Here is a 16,663-nt window from a genome sequence, read left to right as displayed (position 1 = left end):
GTCTGGGAAGACAGCTCTCAGCTGCTCCCTGGGCCTCCATCTCTCTGCCTGAGAGGAGAGTCAGGAAAGGGGCACCATTGCCGGATGGGGACAAAGGAGATGGCCTTCTGTGGCTGGATGCCCGAAGAAGCCTCTTTTGGCACCTCCTTCATCAGAGAGGAGGACAATGGTCCCTGGAGAGAGAAGACACCAGAAAGCCAGTTCTCTCTCCAGCATTCCCTAAGACAGCAATGGGACTTGGCACCAACAAAGACCTAGGTTTGAGTTCTGGCTTTGCCCCTTTTAAACTGTGTGACAGGGAGCAAGTCCTTTGGTCAGTCCACACCTGTTACCAGGTCTGAAAAAAGCAGCTAAGGACAGATGCCATTCTTGCCTGAAGGCTCAAAGAAAGTGATGAAGTGATTCTGCTATTTTGCAGAGGGCTCATGACTCCCACACTTTGCTGGTCTCCACAGATTGACTCAGTGACATGAGATGGCATTTCAGTGCTTTGTCTACATCAGCCACTTATCAGATGGTGGAGACTCAGGAGGAAGCCACATTGTCCCTGCCCTTAAGCAGTGTTTCCTCACTTCCAGTTCACCACCTCAACCCCTAAATACACCTCCACATCACAGCCAGAGGGGACTTCCTCATCTGCAGATCCAATTCTTCACACACCTGCATGCATCACACACACACACACACAGAGTTCAATCCTTTCTTCCAGTGGCTCCCCAGATCTCTCAGTCTGCAGCTTAGACCTTTTAGGCTTGGTTCCTGCACACCTCTCAGGTCCACTCCCATAAATCCTGTGCCCTGGTCAGAGTAAACTGTCTGTAGTCCCCACACATCCCTGCTGTAGTTTGTTACCCTGCTGCCTATCTGATTCTCATTCCTGCCCTTGTCCCCTAAAACCCAACTCATACTCCACCAGACTCTGCTCAGGGGCCCCTCCCAGAAGAGGCCTCTCTGGACTTGAATCCCTGCCAGCAGCCTCTCCCCTCCCACTCCCATCATTACAACTACAGGCAGCGGGCTTCCTGAGGGAAAGCCCCAAAGGGAGCCATTGCTTTGTTTGACCAGTGCACAGCAAGGTCCATGGCACAAAATAAGATCTGAGGAATGTTTGAGGGATGAATGAAAAGATTATTTCAGCCGGTATTTATCAAAAGCTGATTATAGACTATAGCAGGCATTGTGCACTGGAGTGTGAGGATCCAATAATAAACAACAGTAAGCAAGACAAATGCAGCCCTCGCATCTGGATTTAAAATCTAGTGGGAAAGAGAGAAAATTAAACAAGTAATAACAATAAAACCGATGCATGCTACAAAAGGGAAGCACAAAGGAAGAATCCCAGTCAGGGCAGGGTGGGGGCCGCTGGGGAGAAAGTGAGATTTGAGCAGATCGCTGAAGACTGAGGAAGTTGTGGGCAAGAGGAAAGAAGAGCAGCACAGTTTATGTAAAAATAGCAACACCTCAACAATCTGGAACCTGGCTGGCTATCTTACTTACTCAGAAAGAAGCCAAAATCCAGGAAGAAGGCTGAAAGGGCCAAAATATGTCAAAAAGACACACACCGTGCTCACCTGGAGCCTCTCACTCACGCAAGCCTTTCTCAGTACTGCAGCCCCACCTCATCTTGCCTCCTCTGTCTCCCATCACTCTTTGTAAATGCTTCTAACAGACCTCTCAGCATCCCACACTGGACTCATCCACCATGCCTGCTGGGGCCTCAGAAGCTACCCTGTGTGGCCTTTTAAGTCATGCCATCTGCATGCTGGCATTTTAACATTTGGGGGATTGTTTTGTTTTATTTTGTTTGGTGGTGACAGGGTCTCACTATGCTGTCTAGGCTGGTCTTGTACCTCCTGGCTCACGTGATCCTTCCACCTCAGCATCCAGAGTAGCTGGGAGTACAGGCACAGGCCACAGAGCCCTGCTTGAAATATTTTTATACTTCTATTTTTAATTCCACACGTGGATTGTTCATGTTGAATATTAGTTATTGCATTATTAAGCACTATACACATTTTGTCATAACAAAAGGATTTGCTGGTTCAAACTAGAATTGAGAAATACTGTTCAGTAAACAAATAGATAATTTTTTATTTAGGTTATTTTATATTTACGATGAGAATTTTCTGGCAGATGGCATTCAAGTGTCTTATTTCATAAGCCAGTATGTATTGCTTCCCTTTGACAAATTTGATAGTCAAAAGATCTTGTTGATCTAATAGTAACCTGTTTCCAAAGAGGAGTCTGCATTTACAACTGGTGAATGACTAGGGAGTATCCTTAAATTTTTAAAAAATCCTTCCTTGGAATGAGTGCAGAGGTTAAATGTGAAATTTCATATTTAAATTCAATCACTTCCTTTTTTATTATATTAGAACACTTTTGAATTCTAAGTTCAAATCAACAAACACGTCATGATGTATAAATATTATTTAATAACTAATATTTATTTATAATAAATAATCCATTGTTGTAATAAATTTGTTAGTGAGATATAAATAGCATATTGACTAATATTTTTTCCTGGAGGAGGGGGAACCTTTTTCTAATTCACACAAAAGGACAGTCTGGACCAATAGTGCCTCTGGTTCAAGGACAGTTATGGTGTCTTTATCCCCAGTGCCTTACACAGGCCTTGGGGAAGAGCAGACATTGAACACATATCCACTGAAGAATAGTGAGGACCTTCTGAGCCTCAGAATTTAAAAATTGTGTATATATGCTTCCTAGAAACACTTCTGCTCATGCTAGTGGAATAGTACTGTATAAACTCGTACAGCAACAGTCCTTAGTGACCAGCAGAAGCTTACTAAAGTGTCACATAGCAGGGATCATTTGCCTCTCCCTTTGTTCCCTAAACACACAGCACTTTTTCCAAAAAGAACACCTTAGGAGTAAGGAATTTTCATGGTTATAACATACCATTAGAAAAACATCTTTGCAATGTGCCTAGAGAGTCATAAAGTTTAGTAATTTCTGAGAAAATACCATAAAAATTCAGGAAGATGGTAAGGCTTTGTTTAAGTAGTCTCAGACAGAGCCTGGGACTCCTTAAGCAAGGAACAAGTGCACAGGCTAAAGAAAGCTATGTTATCATGGAAAATAAACCCTGCCAAACCGAAAGCTTTCAGGACCTTACAAGCAGCTGGCTCTCTATTTCTGGTCCGGGCTTTGCAATGCCAGAGACAGGCATGGGTTCACTGCTTGGTATCCTTTTATGTCATTTCCCTTTAAAGAAATAAGTCACTTTGAAGATAGCCCAAAAACCAGCACAAAACCCATTAGTGATACCATAGTTCAATTTCATGAGCATTTGTGAATGCCTTCTCTGTGCCAGGCACTGGCACTGGCACTTATTCAAAGATGAATAAGATGAGCTCATTGCTACTGACATTCTTATAGTCTAGGGAAAGAGACAGACAATCTCAATCAACAGCCTTCCCCACCTATCACCACCATGTCGCCAGTGACATCACTGTCCCCGAGGTCTACATAGCATCTTAACTTGCCTCCTACCTCCACTCTTAAAGCCCTCTGTAGCCTGTTCTCCATAGAGCACTAGACTAACCTTTTTTAAAGGCAAGTGTGACTATTTTGTTTCCTGTACATTTAGGCAGTCTACATGTGGTCTGGCTCCTGAATACAAGGTGAGAATCAGACTGGAAACTCCCACAGAAGCCAGACCCTCTGCAAGGCCACATCCTCAGTAGGTAAAGTAGAAGAAACTCTGCTTTGTTTTGCCCTTGGCTCAGGCCAGAGAAAATAGAGGGAAAAAGTCTCCTCACAGAAATTTTAACCATATAACCTCCCTGTTACAAGTCTGAAGTCAAAATTCATACTATGACTACAGCCTAAAAAGTCTAAGACTGAAATATTTGGCTTTACATGTCCTTGGTTGGTAGAACCCTCTGAGGCATCTAAACAAGACAAAGATTCTTACTTTAAACCCAGGCTTCAAAGAATCATTGGAGATTAAAGTTCCCAGGTATATTATGGACATCAAAAGAATACAAAGACTGATATCAGAATTCCAAAAAGAGAGGACAGAAAGACTGGATAAGAGACAACATTGTAAGAAAAAAATGGGTGAGAATGTTCCAGAATTGATAAGATACCAAATCTCAGGGAAAAAAATGAATACTAGCAAATCCTAACCAAAATAAAAAGAAGCCCTCTCCTAGAAGTGTCTTAGTGACATGGAGCATATCTAAATCAAAGGGATTTTAAAAGTAGCCAAAAAGAAAACCATATCTAACTAGCAAAAGAAAAAACTAGGTTGACATCTGACTTTTCAACAGCAATATGAAAATGATAAAGTGGTGATGTCTTCAAAGTGCTGAGATCATATAACATAGAACTGCATCTGGCTATGTACTTATATCACAACACTACTGTTCAAGAATGAGGGCAAAACGAAGGTAATTTTTGACAAAAATTGATAGAGCACTCACTAAAGAAACTCTTAAAAGATTGTTTTCAAGAGAAAGAAAATAATCCCTGAAGAAGGGTCAGAGTTGTAAAATAAAAGAGGGAACAAAAAAATGGTAAAGTAGTAAATCTAAAAGATACTAAGATTATACAAAATAATAATATCTGAATTTTGAAGTTCAAAAAAGGATAAAATAAGAACTAAAATATTGGCTCAAAAAAGCATGTAAGATAGTAGGCCTCCTTGTGCTTCCCATGGGCTGTGCTCTTATACTGACTGTGTAGAAAGAAGAAGCCCCATACGCACCTCGGCCCAGGCCCTGTGCATGGTCTGAACTATGAATGGGAAGACACGGGGTGGGAGAAAAAGTAAAAGAGAATGCATATGGACAAAATTTAAATGAACCTAAGTTCATTGTGTTGTTAAGAAGAAAGTAATGAGTCTGTGAAATGATACACATATGCTAAATTTTCCAGGGTAAATTTTTAAAAGTAGCATATACAGCTCTCAGATTAGTATAAGAAAATGGAAAAAGAAAAACAAATTTTAAAAGATGCGAAATTCACAATCATAGAGGTAAATATTAGCATAACTCTTCAATTAATGAATAGATCAGACAAAAATTAATACTATAAAATTTATATAATGCAATTCACAAATCGATCGAAGGTACACGTGTAAAATATTGCATTCAATGACTAGAGTTTGCACATTCTTCTCACATACTCATGGAATATTTATAAAAACCGACTATGTAGTAGGCCATGAAACAAGAGAGAGAGGAGAGGGAAAAGGAGGAAGAGGAGGAGAAGGAGAAAGAGAGGAGGAGAGAGCTGTATATGGAGACTTTATAAGGAATCTGAACTTCATTCTTCAGGAAATATTCAAAATCCCTCCTCCCCCCAGTCCCCAAAACTCATGAAGAAATGCCACCAGGAAAAGATTCCACAAGATACAGGTGTCCAAGGGGTCAGTGTACCAGTAACAGGCAATACTGCAATGCAGAACTAACAGTGGGAACTCTGAACTTGAGCTCCTGAAGCATATGTCCAGTTACTGCCAGGACACAGTACTATTCAATGATGTGAGATGGTGAACATATTACATTCTTAATAGCTTTACTGAAATATAGTTCACATACCACACAATTCACCCATTTAAAGTATACAATTCAATGGGGTTTAGTGTATTCAAAGAGTTGTGCTAACAACACCCCAAGTTTAGCACATTTTTATCACCTACAAGGAAATCCTTTACCCACTAGCAGTCACTCCCCAGTCCCCTCACCAAAGCCCTCCCTGGCCCCCAACTTTGGGAAACCACTAATGTACTCCCCATCTCTACATTTCTCTATTCTGAATATCTCATACGAGTGGATCCACACAATACGTAGTCTTTTGTGACTAACTTCTTTCATACAGCATAATGTCTTCAATGTTCATCCATGTTGTAAGCATAAATCAGTATTTCATTCCTTTTTGTGACTGAATAATATTCCAGCGTTTGAACATACCACATCCTGTTTATTCATCAGGTGATGGGCATTTGGATTATTTCCACATTTTGGCTGTTGAAAATAATACTGATATGAAAATTAGTGCACAAGTTTTCATGTGAACATATGTTTTCATTTCTCTTGGCTACCCAACTAGGAGTGGATGGCTAGGATGTGGTAATACCATGTTTTACATTTTGAAGAACTGCCAAACTTTTTCGAAATGATTGCAGCATTTTGTATTCCTTCCAGGAGTGTATGAAGAGTCCACATTCCCCACGCACTCGTCTTATTTGTTTTAGCCATCCTAGTATTTTGTTCTGAATTTGATTTTCAATTCCCTAAAAGCTAATGATGGTATATGGCATTTTTAATATGGCATTTTAACCCAGCTCTTAACATACCTTATTTATGTACCTCTAGTACATAGAGATATTTCTTTGAGACAGGGTTTTTACTACATAGCCCTTAAACGTGGGATCCTCCTGTCTCAGCCTCCCAAGTGGTGGAATGATAGGTATGTACCACCACTCCTGGCCACACTAGAGATAGCTGGAAAAAAAATCTTAAAAATCACACATTAGCAGTTCCATTGCCCACAGGTATGTGAAATGCTTAAGCCTTATCCTATGGGTAGAAGATCAGGGATGAGGAGTCAGAAGTGGGGAGAAAGTGGAAGAATGCCGAGAAAGTCAAACATGTCTATTGAATACATTGTTTGAAAACTAAAAAGAGGGACTGTACATTGTGGCCTAAGTGGTAGAGTAGCCTAGCAAGCTCAGAACCCTGAGTTCAAACTCTACTACTGCTTCAAAAAAAAACTGAACCAACAAAGAATGCAATAGTTTCACAGATGAGGCAATACAAATGATTAATAAACTTATGCAAAGAGCTCAACCCTGTTGACAATCAAAGTAAATTAAAAACATATTTTGGATCTCTGCCTATCAGTGTGGCAGAGATTTAGAAGACTGACAGCATATGGTTTTGTGAGGGTACAAGTGGACAGATGCTCTACAGCACAGCTGGGAACAACTTACTTGGAAGTGCCAAAATATAAAGTTCTTATACCTTGTAACCAAACAATTCCTAGGAATTTATCCTACAGACAGAGCTACGTACTTAAATACATACAGCACAAGTGCATACTGAAAATGTCTGAACCAGGAATACTGTGCCATTCTTTGTAACAGTGAAAAAAAAGAAGCATTATCCACTAATAGATTGTGGTACATCCATAAACGGGACTATCTGGTTGATATTAAAATGAAATGAATCTATGCATACTAACAGAGAAAGATGCCCATAAAGTACTGCTAAAGAGGCAGTTGCCAAACACTACAGGTATTGTGTGATACAAAATTTATAAAATATTGTCTTGGGGCCGAAGCTGGGGTTCAGTGGCAGAGCTCTTGCCTACATGAGTGAGGCCCTGAGTTCAACCTCTAGCACCACATTTGAACCATTCTTTAGATTGGTATTCATAGACAATATTTATCATGTGCCTCTCCGTCTCACTGATGTCGTGAGGCTCATGGTGCAGATCCCTGAGTAGTCAGGTTCTTCTCTTTACACCTGCTTGGTTCTAAGGACTGAGCAGCCCTAGCCCCTCTGACATCAGCTGTGGCCATGTAACTTGCTTTGGCAAATGAAATGTGAGCGGAAGTGACTCATAATTCCTGGGAAGATGTTTTGAAAGCCAGAGCAAATATATCAGGTGCCCTTTCTCTCAGATGTCCAGTGGAAGCATGGATCTCTGAATATCCAAGATGACGAGAGACTCTAGGTACAGCCCCACCAACCTGCACCAAACCCAGAGTGTGAGCAAGAAAGAAACTTCTGTTGAATCAACCCATTTGTCCAGAAAATTGTCTATTACTGCTTTTTAATTTTCCATCAATCACAGTTCTGACACAATGAGCAATACAATCTCTGGATGAGTTTAAAGCACATAATATGACAACTGGCCTCCTTCAGAGATCTAGGCAGATAGACTGAAGGACAGACTGATCTGTACTCAGGGCAGACTGCACAGGAGATAACCAGCCCTATCCTCCCAGCTTCATTAAGGATGAGAGGGGTTTTATTCAGATGACAGAGAAGCAGATGGGAGAAGAAGGAGCCGCCGGAAATGTCTGCTAGGGCTCATAAAGCATTTATAAAAATTACTAGACAATGGTTCACAAACACCTAGGGAAACTAACATGTGCACAAACTGCAGTGGAGGCGGCTGTGAAGACAAGGCACAGTGTGACGTGAGGCAGAAAAGGAGATGTCGGTCCACCTGGAATAGAAAAACATGACTATTGTTCTCTCCAGCAAAACAACAGCCTTTGTGGAAGAATCACAGGGACACAGCTTCAGAGACGCATCCACAAGGAAAGGAGGTGCAGAACTAATTAAAGGAATTGCAAGCTTCTTTGCCTGTTCGTACTATCAATTTTTCTGTTATAAAATTTAATTAAGATGTCAGAAATTCATCAGAGAGAAAGCCAAACCAATATGCATTCTTACCCAAGCATCAGGTGCTTTAAAGATTTTGTGACTTAATCATCTCGACAATCCTACCAAGAATTTTATGCTCATCCTTAGAGAGGAGGAACTTATGGCTCAGAGAGGTAGAGGAACTTATGGCTCAGAGAGGTAAAGCAACTTGTCCAAGGTCACACAGCCATAATGTGACAGAAGTAAGACTCAAATTCATGTCTGACCATGCTCTCTGTCCAAGCTCATTGTGAGGACTGAGAGCAAGGAGCAAAGAAAAGGCCCAGGAAATTCACATCTCTTCTGTTTCATGTACCACAACCTCAATTCTCCCTGGTGAAAAGGTACTTTGTGAGCCCAAAGTCAAGGTATGGATGTACTCAAACAGCTAAAATGATATCATTAACACAACAAAACCTGAGTACAGAATGGTGGCTTTTAAAAATCCAATTAAACTCACATAACCTTAAAAGTATAATTGGTTTTAAAAAGAAAAACCTTTAGTGTTGTTTAAAATATTTTAATCCTAGACTACATCAAGTCGACATTTACTTAAAATGTAACTTGTTTTGTGGTCTGCTGTGGGGTTAGGGTGTAGCCCAGTGACAGCCTAGTATGCATGAGGCCTTGGGTTCTAGCCTAGGACTGAAAGAAAGGACAAAAATAACCCCAGATTTGTTATCTGCTGTATCCCAAGAGCCCAAATAGGTCACAAAATATTAGCTAAATGAGTTCAATAAGCTGGCCTATTCAGGTTAAGCAGTAATCTACAGACGTAGACTAAAGTCTATAATAGTTTTTTTCTTCTAGATAAAAAAAAAACATAATCAGATTACCAGTGACTATAATAACCCAATGGAAGGGAAATTAACTAAATACCAAAGGCTGGGTCAAGGAAATGTTTATACATTCCTTTATGTAATCTTGCAAATATTCTGCAAGGCAAGTATCACTATCACAAGCCCATTGTTACAGCTGAAGAAATGAAGGCTCAGAGGGTTCTGTATTTAATCCACACCCAGGTTAGTCACATGCAGTTGGTGGCAAGGATTTTAAACCACATCTTCCTAATTTCAAAGCCTGGGCCAACTCCAGGATATGACACTTCTCCTTTAAAGCAAGCATTTAAAAATGGTCAATTGCTTTTACAATACGTTCTTCTCATTGAATAGATTTAAAAGGAAAATAAGTTAATTTTTGCATTCAACCTCAGCTAATACAAAATCAGCATCCAAAACACTACAGAAATTGAGGTAACAATAATATATACAGTGTATGTTTTGTAACACAGAAAATAGCTCTGGAAATTACCACTCCTGCTAAAAATATTAATTTACAGTAGTGAGAGGCCCTATGAACCCTGGAATGTATTGTTTTTAAAGGGCTGTTTAAGAAGTTAGTGTGGATTCATGAAGCTATTGCGTGTCTTGTTCAAATAACGGTGGTAGTGAATTGTGATTTTTATATTATGACAAGTTTAACTTGCAAGAGAAAAATTCTGGTGGATTAGATGTTAAAATAACATGTCTGTTGAAGGCGAACATTTGATGGAGTAGGGTATAAACCTTTCTTAAGTGTAATGCTGTTTTCAAAAACTAGGACAGAAATTGCAATGACTATCTTTGAAATTGGAAGGGGAGGGAAGGCTACCCAGTTTTTCATTTTATACTCTGCCTTCTTCCAGAAGGCATCTGAGACAACAATTCATATCACAGGCTCACATGCCACAGAGGAGCAAGGCAGCTTGGCTCGTTAAATGACACAGGAATCACATCTCCTTGGTGGCAGCCGCAGGATAGGACTTGGAGGAGCAGGCACTGAATGCTCCTCTGCCAGGCAGGATACATTTCAATGTGTTTTCATTTAAGTCCTGTTCTGCTTCTGAGTGACTCCACTGTCATTTGAGGAACAGGAGGGGTAAGAAGTGGAGAATTATAAAAACGCACCTAAAAAAAAGGCCTTTGGAACAAAACTGACTGCTGTTTAAGCCCTCTCTTTCTCTTGCTCACACTTCCTTGCTGTGCCTGCCTCAGTTTCTCCAATTTTTATCTGAGAATGATCATGATTATGACAATGATGGTGGTGATAATGATAGAATAACTCCTTGCAAGATGGTCTTTAACAAAGAATTGGCAAAGAAGATGGTATGGGTTGTACACTGACTAGATCAGGAGCTGGCTGCTCTGTCCCTTGTCACCTATGTGACCTGTACCAGTTTCCTCATCTGTAAATTGGAGACAACAACTGGAGGTAACAGGATCTGGCTCAAAGGGTTACTGGAAGGATGAAATAAAATAATCTATAGTAAACTTCTGACGAGCATAAAGCACTTGGTACAATACTTAGCACATGCTATTTAACAAATAATGACTAACATAGGCAAGTGGCAAGTAGGACAATATAGTAAGTGTCCATGTTCTGAAGAAAGGCTGGGCACATTTCAGAAAACAACACATGGTTTGGAGTCTGCAACAAAGAGCTCATACTGTAATAGATCTCAGGACAGAGGCCTTTGCAAACCCTCGCCAACAAAGGTCCCACTATCAAATCTCAGAGCCCTCAGTCATATTAGCTGGTGTCCATGGCACCACTGTGCACACACACACACACAGCCTACATACCCAAGGAGGGCAGCTCACAATAGTGACATCTATTCCCTATGGTGTATACTTTCTCTAAGGTTTTCATTAAGGAGGACAGCAAAGCTGCAAAAGAATATGCAGGGGATGGAAGAGAAGATCACTCAATTGGAAGAGGACCACACAGTTACATAAATATGGAGCCTTCACTTGGAGACAGGAATTCTCTCTCTCTCTCTCTCTCTCTTTCAGTTTAACTTCAGGGGTGACTTTGTACATATGACTTTGCTATTTGAGAGAACATTATTCTTTCCTATATGCTTACAGAGCTACCATCTGTGAGTTTCCCCTTTGAGAAACGAATTTAACTCTGAGGACTCTCCAGAATGGAGAAAACTGAATCATAAAGTGGTGGTGTGGGACTGAAGGAGAGTGGGAAGGGAAGCTGAGTCTATATGCAGCCAGCAAGCTGTGAGCAAATGCAGTCAAGAGTGCAGCTTTTTAGCATGACCTCCACATGCTCCATGATCTCGCTCCTTCTCCATCTCTCTCTGCTTTCTACAGGCTCCCTAATCTGCCAGCATCCCATCCTGCATCCAAAACTGATCCACACTCCCTGCATCTGCTCCTGCTCTAGGTGGAATGCCCTGTGCCCACTCGAGATCGAGACGGGACTGTAATTGTCTGTATGCAGATCTGTCACTCTACCCTGGGAAATCCTGGAGGACAGTGTGTCCTATTCATATCCATAGCTGCAGCCCCTTGCCTGGGCTCTGCGAATAGAGAGCTACCAGGGAGCATGGGACATGCACAGAACTGAAGCTTGGTTTCAGATGGAATTCTTATTTCAAATGCTAGCTCTGCCTCCCACTAGATATATGACCCTGCATAAGTTAACCTCTGTGTACTTCAATTTTCTCATCTGTAAATTGGGTTGTTGGGAGAATTGTCTATATGTAAAGCACTGAAAACACCACCTGACAGAGTAAGCACTATGTAAGGGTTCATTGCCGTGGTCATCATTGTGGTTGTTAAATATATGTGGAATAAAGAAAAACTGAAAAAGGAAGGGAGTTGGTGTGACCAGTACCTGAGCAAACTTCTGGCTGGCTCAGTGCGCCTTGTTAGGTGGACTATGTTGTGTAGCTCCTCTCTGTATCCCCACAAAAGGAGAGGAAGCTTTTACTCTGATTGGTGTTCATGACCTTATTTATTTTCTTTTGTCTTTGTTTTTGTTGATTTGGGTTTTTTGAGACAGGGTCTTTTCTATGTTGCTCAGGCTATCCTGGAACTTGCAAACTTCCTGGCTTTGCCTCCCAAGTGCTAGGATTACAGGCATGAGCCATCATGCTTGGCCATGACCTTATTTCTTTCCTGAGCTATGCACCGCTACCAAAGCCAGCTAGATGGGACTCCCAAGCCCTGCAGTCGTAGCACAGCATCACATGCACGGGACACTGCTGCCCAATTCCCTGTACCCAGCCTCAACTGTAAGTTCTGGCTCCAAGAACATCAGTGCTGGAAATTAGAGATCATCTTGCCCAAAATTACTCCCAAAGCAGATGGGGAAACTGAGGCCTAGAGCAAGGTCATGTGTTTGCACTTTGTTAGTTCCAGGCTTATACAATATGACAAGCAACATATACTTGTTATGCAGCCAACTTTGTCATGGGTACTAAGAATACCATAGTCATTGATTAAAGTTAACTTTAAAGTGTATCTGGACTGGCGATTTCAAACCCTACATTCTAGGGCATCAGGATGACATATGAGCTCTGTTGCAAGTATGCCACCATTCATTTGATGAATATTTCTTGAATGCCTACAATGTACTATGTATTCGGGACACAAATCAGATGCCACCTGCCCTCAGGACCTCACAGACTAATGAAGAAGAGTGATATTAAGTAAGCCATCAATATCTGACAGTAAAGTCCTACTGTTCTGAGTGAATTGTGTTCAAATATGCTAGGCTGAGCATCTGAGCATCTCCACTTACATGTCAATGTGCTTTCTGAGTGGCAGAAGAAGGCAGGCCTTGGGGTACCAGGGGAAGTTACAGGCAGGGCCTTGGAAATTGCCCACCCTACTGGGCTCACTATGCAAGGGTCTCATACAGGCTTACATTGCTATTATGTGACTGTAGAGATTGGGAACCAGCAAATTAGCTCTACCCACTCCCAGTGTACAGACAAACAAAGTGAGTCCTGAGTTGTTTAACCTGCTTGCCTGAGGTAGCACAGCTGATGGATGAAAGAACTCTAAAGTTATGTAATGACTCACACAGGCTTCTTTCCAAGAAAAAGCCCAAATCCCATAGTGCAGCCTATGATCTGACCCCTGGTCACTTCTGCAGCCTCATCTCTCACTATGTTGACTCTCATTCTGTAATCCAGCCAGACTGAACTACATGCAAAGCCCCAAATGTACCTCTACTTTGCCCACACCATGCCCTCTACCAGGGTCCCTAAGTAACTCTGGTCCCACTTTCAGCACTCAGGACTCAGTTAGTGTTTACTTCCTCCAGGAAGCCTTGCCAGATGTGGCTCCCTCTGCCTCCCACAGCACTGTACCTTCACATACATAGAGAGAAACACTCATCACGTAGTGTATTCATCCATTCAACAACTATTTATTGAGCAACTTCCATGTGCCAAGCACCTGCTGGTGCACAGCAGTCACATAACAAAGCCCCTGCCCTCGTGGAGCTTACACTCTGGTGGGGACAGCAGACAATACATAAACAGTACATAATATGATGTCAAACAGAGTTTACTGCTGTGACAAAAAATAAACAGCAAGGGCTGGAGGCTGGTGGGGGCATCACTCAAGGAGGCCTCTCTAAGGAGGCAGCATCTGATCACAAAGCTGGAGAAGTAACAGCGTAAGCCATGCAAGTAAGTGTGAAGCAAGCATTGCAGAAGGCAGCAGCAAGGGCACTGGGATTACTGCAATTATTTTTTCACCTGTGTTCATTCCCTACTGACCTATAAAGCCCTTGAGGGCGGGTGCAGCTTAAGCAAGATTCCTAGGGCCTAGTGCTGAACTTGGCACCACATAGTGGACATTTACAGAATGAATGAATGAACCTAGGCTGGGTTAGCTGAGTCCATCTGGCCTAAACAAGAACTAGCCTGTTTCGTGTCTCTCTCCCACAGGGCTAAGCTGAGCTCAGGCACCACTTAGACCAAGCTGCCTAGCCTCACTCTGTGCCAGTTTTTGTCCCCGGAGTCTCTCTTCATTAGGACTGTGACATTGACAAGTTCAGGTTCACCTTTTTGGCCCTCATATCTCTGGTCTGGATCTGGGACCCTGTCTAGAATCTAGACGTTCTAGAACTGGGAGAATTCCCTTGCTTCCTATTCATGAAAGTCCCCCTCTAAGTCACCTGGAGTTAGACTTTCCTGATGACTAACCCCTTACCTTCCTAGAAGTCCCCCCTGCCTGATCCCTGACTTCTCTCCAAACCAAATGACTCCTTCCTGACTAGGATATCAACTCCACATCAGTCCTTTCTATGGCCATCTCTCTTCAGGTTCCAACATCTACCACACCCAAGGCACAAGTCTCTGTACCTGAGTCCTGTTGCTAGCTGCAGAGCCCTGTTAATTTCAGCAGGTCATCTGGCCAAAGTCTCCAGACTCGACTGCCATAATAATCAAAATCCTGACGCTCCCAAAAGCACATTAAATAGTCCTATGCACTGCAAATAAAGTCAAATGGATTTATCCACACAGCCAACTGCAACAGAAACCTCTGGAAGTCATCGGTGCTTCACCCCTGACTCCATGACTAAACCGGTTCAAGGATGAGTAACTCATCTCCTTATTTATCCTTTCATCCACCAGTTGCTGACACCTGCCAAGCCCTGAATCATAAAACACAAATCTGCCCTGGTGGTGGTGGTGGTGGTGGTGTGGTGATCATGATGGTGTGGAGGAAGGGAGAGGGTGGTAGAAATAGGTTGCTGTTTATTGAATACTTGTGCTATGCAACACTAGGCAACAAATCTTCTGATAACTAACAAAAGTATACAATAGGTACTAGCATCAGAGAAGGTCATGGGCTAAGAGGAAAGGCAACTTGCTCAAGATCGCTCAGCTAAGCAGCAGGGTGTAAGTCTGTCTGCCTCCCAAGTACAAACAGTTAAGCTGCACAAGAGTTGCAAGCAAGCGCTAAACAAATCGAACTTATATGAAGACGTCAAAGAGAGGAGGTCCCGGTCCTAAGGGCTGCTGGAGAAGACAGACAGGCATATCTACAAAGATACAGAGCTGTAGGGGAGCCAGAGGGGGAGAATGGCTAACTTGACCTGGAGGAAGTGGCTTCGGGGACCAGGCCTTGAAGGATGAGCAGTTTGCCGCTGACCAGCAGGCTGTGAGCGAGGCGCAGCAGGAGCTCAGCGCCTGGGCCGCGCGGGGTCCTCTGAGGTCGTCCTGTCCACCCCCCTGTGCCCACGCGGCGGGGTCGGACCTCACCTCCTTCCACTTGAGCTGGCGGATGCTGATCTTCAGGGCGTCCAGGGAGGTCCTGGCCTTGGAGCTGTCCACGGTGACGGCCCGCTGCGCGCGCTCGTCGGGAGGGCAGCCGGAGCTCCGCTTGCAGCCTCGGCCCTTGTCCCTGGGCTTGGGGAGCTGGCCGAGGCCCCGCGCGGGCGCTGGCAAACCCTTGGGCTTGGACTGGGGCAGCATGCGCGGCGGCCGCTGGGGGCCGCGGGCATCGCCCTCCTCGGCCGCGCGGGGTCGCGCGGGGGCCCGAGCCCGGGGCTGCCCCTGCTCCGCCTTGCCCTCGGGCTCCCCGGCCGCGCCCGCGTCCACGCGGACCTGCTCCACCGCCGCCCGTGCTCTGGCCTCTGCCTCTGCTTTGGCCTCGGCTACCGCCTCCATTTCCCACCGGGCCGCCAGCTCCCTCTCCGAGCTGCCCCGCCGCATGGCGCTCAGGGCCGGGGCCGGTGCCAGTGCCACCGCCGCCGCCGCCGCCGCTCCGCCACCCCGGCCCACGACCAAATTGCCGCCGCTGCCACCGCTGCCACCGCTGCCACCGCTGCCACGCGCTCCCCGCCCGAGCCCGTTGCCATGATCGCTCAGGCTCCAGTTGACAGGGACCGTCGCCGCCTCGGACGGAGCCCGGCAAGGGACAATCACCGACCAAGCCCCCTGCGACCTCATAGGCGAGAGTACCCACGTGACCAGAGCTGTCACAGAGGCGGCAGCGGCCATCTTGGAAGTGGGCAACGAATCGCGCAGGCCCGTCCACCCTAAGACCCTGTTAGGTTTCTAAGTGTTGTGGAGTCTGGCCAGGACCGGCTAGAGGTGATTGAGGATGGGAAGGTGTTGAGCACCCTCGGAAGCACATCTGTCCTAAACAAGCGGCTCAGTTTCCTCACCCCCATGCACACTCGCTGGGATAACTCTGGGTCCCCACCTCACCCATCCCAGGAAAGTCCATCATAGGGAACCTGATCAGGCTGGTGATGGATATAAGTCCAAGCCTTAGCAACAAGAGCCCCCAGACTGAGAGGGAAGACACCTTTCTCTGCTTTGGGAGAGCTACCCACCAAATGAAGAAACCCTACAAATTCCCCATGGAGTTGAGGACATCAAGGACTGATTTTTCTTATTCTGTCACTTCTTTTTTGTAATAAGAGATACATAAAAAAATTTTTAAAAAGGACTA

At 44.0% G+C, this 16,663-nt stretch overlaps 1 protein-coding gene and 1 pseudogene across 2 annotated transcripts in view; one reads left to right on the top strand and one right to left on the bottom strand.

Annotated features, from left to right (window-relative positions):
* The window catches only part of Ttll11 (tubulin tyrosine ligase like 11), a 224,062-nt gene extending 207,947 nt beyond the window's left edge, over nt 1-16,115 (bottom strand). The window contains exon 1 of one of the 2 annotated variants that reach the window (XM_020173109.2): nt 15,466-16,115. In XM_020173109.2, coding sequence (XP_020028698.2) covers nt 15,466-15,918 — 453 coding nt within the window. In that variant the 5' untranslated portion in view covers nt 15,919-16,115. The remainder of the gene's footprint in view (nt 1-15,465) is intronic. The other variant, XM_074051079.1, reaches the window with a different exon arrangement.
* Nucleotides 4,666-4,784, top strand: LOC141416018 (small nucleolar RNA SNORA51; annotated as a pseudogene).
* Nucleotides 16,116-16,663: the final 548 nt, after the last annotated feature.

Source organism: Castor canadensis, chromosome 13, assembly GCF_047511655.1.
Source record: "Castor canadensis chromosome 13, mCasCan1.hap1v2, whole genome shotgun sequence".
Lineage (NCBI taxonomy): Eukaryota > Metazoa > Chordata > Mammalia > Rodentia > Castoridae > Castor > Castor canadensis.
The sequence above is the reverse complement of the archived record's forward strand: the minus strand, read 5'-3'. Positions and strand labels throughout refer to the sequence as shown.